The sequence below is a fragment of the Heterodontus francisci genome, chromosome 45 (assembly GCF_036365525.1).
Source record: "Heterodontus francisci isolate sHetFra1 chromosome 45, sHetFra1.hap1, whole genome shotgun sequence".
In the NCBI taxonomy this organism is placed as follows: Eukaryota; Metazoa; Chordata; class Chondrichthyes; order Heterodontiformes; family Heterodontidae; genus Heterodontus; species Heterodontus francisci.
Genome location: NC_090415.1, coordinates 4,834,864 through 4,837,363, shown reverse-complemented (window position 1 = coordinate 4,837,363; position 2,500 = coordinate 4,834,864). Strand labels below are relative to the sequence as shown.

General features: G+C 48.5%; 1 protein-coding gene across 1 annotated transcript in view; it reads left to right on the top strand.

Annotated features, from left to right (window-relative positions):
* Positions 1-2,500, top strand: part of LOC137356161 (deleted in malignant brain tumors 1 protein-like) — a 33,515-nt gene that overhangs the window by 5,190 nt on the left and 25,825 nt on the right. Inside the window, exons 3-4 of the mRNA XM_068021975.1 lie at positions 1,070-1,375; positions 2,407-2,500. The exon at positions 2,407-2,500 is cut by the window's right edge and continues 212 nt beyond it. Of these exons, the coding sequence (XP_067878076.1) occupies positions 1,070-1,375; positions 2,407-2,500 (400 nt within the window). The remainder of the gene's footprint in view (positions 1-1,069; positions 1,376-2,406) is intronic.

Genomic DNA, 2,500 nt, shown 5'->3' with positions numbered 1-2,500 from the left:
GCCAGACCATGTAAGGCTGGCAGATTTCCTTCCTTAAAGGACATTAGATGAGTTTTTGCAAAGATCATCAGGCTATAAACTGAGAGAGGGGAATGTGCAGCGAGACCTGGGTGTTCTCGTACACCAGTCGCTGAAGGTGAGCATGCAGGTGCAACAGGCGGTAAACAAGGCAAATGGTATGTTGGTCTTCATAGCGAGAATATTCGAGTACAGGAGCAGGGATGTCTTGCTGCAATTATACAGGGCCTTGGTGAGGCCACACCTGGAATATTGTGTGCAGTTTTGGTCTCCTTATCTGAGGAAGGATCTTCTTGCTATAGAGGGAGTGCAGCGAAGGTTTACCAGACTGAGTCCTGGGATGGTGGGACTGACGTATGAGGAGAGATTGAGTCGGTTAGGATTATATTCGCTGGAGTTCAGAAGATTGAGGGGGGATCTCATCGAAACCTATAAAATTCAAACAGGACTTGACAGGGTAGATGCAGGAAGGATGTTCCCGATGGTGGGGGAGTCCAGAACCAGGGGTCATGGTCTAAGGATACGGGGTAAACCTTTCAGGACGGAGTTGAGGAGAAGTTTATTCACCCAGAGAGTGGTGAGCCTGTGGAATTCGCTACCACAGAAAGGAGTTGAGGCCAAAACATTGTATGTTTTCAAGAAGGAGTTAGACATAGCTCTTGGGTTTAAAGGGGTCAAAGGGTATGGGGGGGAAAGCGGGAACTGGTTACTGAGTTGGACGATCAGCCGTGATCATAATGAATGGCGGAGCAGGCTCGAAGGGCCGAATGGCCTACTCCTGCTTCTATTTTTTATACATCATGGTCACCAATCAACAAGCTTTTTAATTGGAGATTTGTTAATTGAACCCAATTTCACCATCTGCTCTGGTGAGATTTGAACCCATGCTCCCAAAGCATTAGCCTAGGTTCTAAACTAGTAGCCCAGTGATATTCCCACTGCGCCACCACCTCCCTCCTCACGAACGCTTGCCCCAATGATCGCTTAAAATGTTATCAGGAGCCTTGAAGCACACAATTAATGGTCAGTTTATTTCTTGTTTGCATTTCAGACCAGCCGCCCAAACCGTCCATATCCCTCAGTCGATTTTCCGAAAACTTTGTGAAAGGGGAGAACCTATTTATTCAATGCAACGCTTTTGGCTACTATCAAACCGCAGTGTTTTATCTGTATAAGGGCGATGAGGACCATCACATGGCTTCAAAGGTCCCTTCCGCGAGGGGTCACTCTGCCACTTTCCTTTTCCCAAACATTGACGCTGGAAATGAAGGGAATTACACTTGCAGCTACGAGATCGAAGTTACTGGACGCCTTTACAAATCGCCCAAAAGCGACACGGTCAATGTAGCTGTCAAAGGTACGTTCAATAAAATCCACAGGGTGGAAATTCGTCTTGGTGCGGTGGCATACAATCGGTGGCCTTGGGGTGATGTCTTGCTCTCTGCAGTCTGGAGGATGGTAGACCCTGGTGTTCCCCAAAGGCCAGTGCTGGGATCATTGCCTTTCCTTTTGCTATGTAGAAATGCCCATCCCTAATTGCCCTTGAGAAGGTGGTGGTGAGCTGCCTTCTTGAACCACAGCAGTCCATGTGGGGTAGGTACACCCACAGTGCTGTTGGGAAGGGAGTTCCAGCGACAGTGAAGGAACGGCCGATATAGTTCCAAGTCAGGATGGTGTGTGACTTGGAGGGGAACTTGCAGGTGGTTGGTGTTCCCATGCATCTGCTACCCTTGTCCTTCTATGTGGTAGAGGTTGCGGATTTGGGTGGCACTAAGGAGTCTTGGTGAGTTGCTGCAGTGCATCTTGTAGATGGTACACACTGCTGTCACTGTGCGTCGGTGGTGGAGGGAGTGAGTGTTTGTGGATGGGGTGCCGATCAAGCGGGCTGCTTCGTCCTGGATGGTGTCGAGCTTCTTGAGTGTTGTTGGAGCTGCACCCATCCAGGCAAGTGGAGAGTATTCCATCACACTCCTGACTTGTACCTTGTAGATGGTGGACAGGCTTTGGGGGAGTCAGGAGGTGAGTTACTTGCCTCAGGATTCCCAACCTCTGACCTGCTCTTGTAGCCACGGTATTTATATGATTACTCCAGTTCAGTTCCTGGTCAATGGTAACCCCCAGGATGTTAATAGTGGGGGATTCAGCGATGGTAATGTCATTGAACGTCAAGGGGTGATGGTTAGATTCTCTCTTGTTGGAGATGGTCATTGCCTGGCACTTGTGTGGCGTGAATTTTACTTGCCACTTATCAGCCCAAGCCTGGATATTATCCCGGTCTTGCTGCATTTCTACACGGACTGCTTCAGTATTTGAGGAGTCTGTTGTTCTTGAGCGCTGGTGCATTTGCAATTGAGTATTGCTATTTTCTTTCTCCCAATCTTCTTACAGATCAGCTCGTGAAACCAGCCATAAATCTGAATGGGCAATGGCACATTTTGTTGAAAGGACAGTCCATTGAAATTGTGTGTGAGGCTCCCCATTA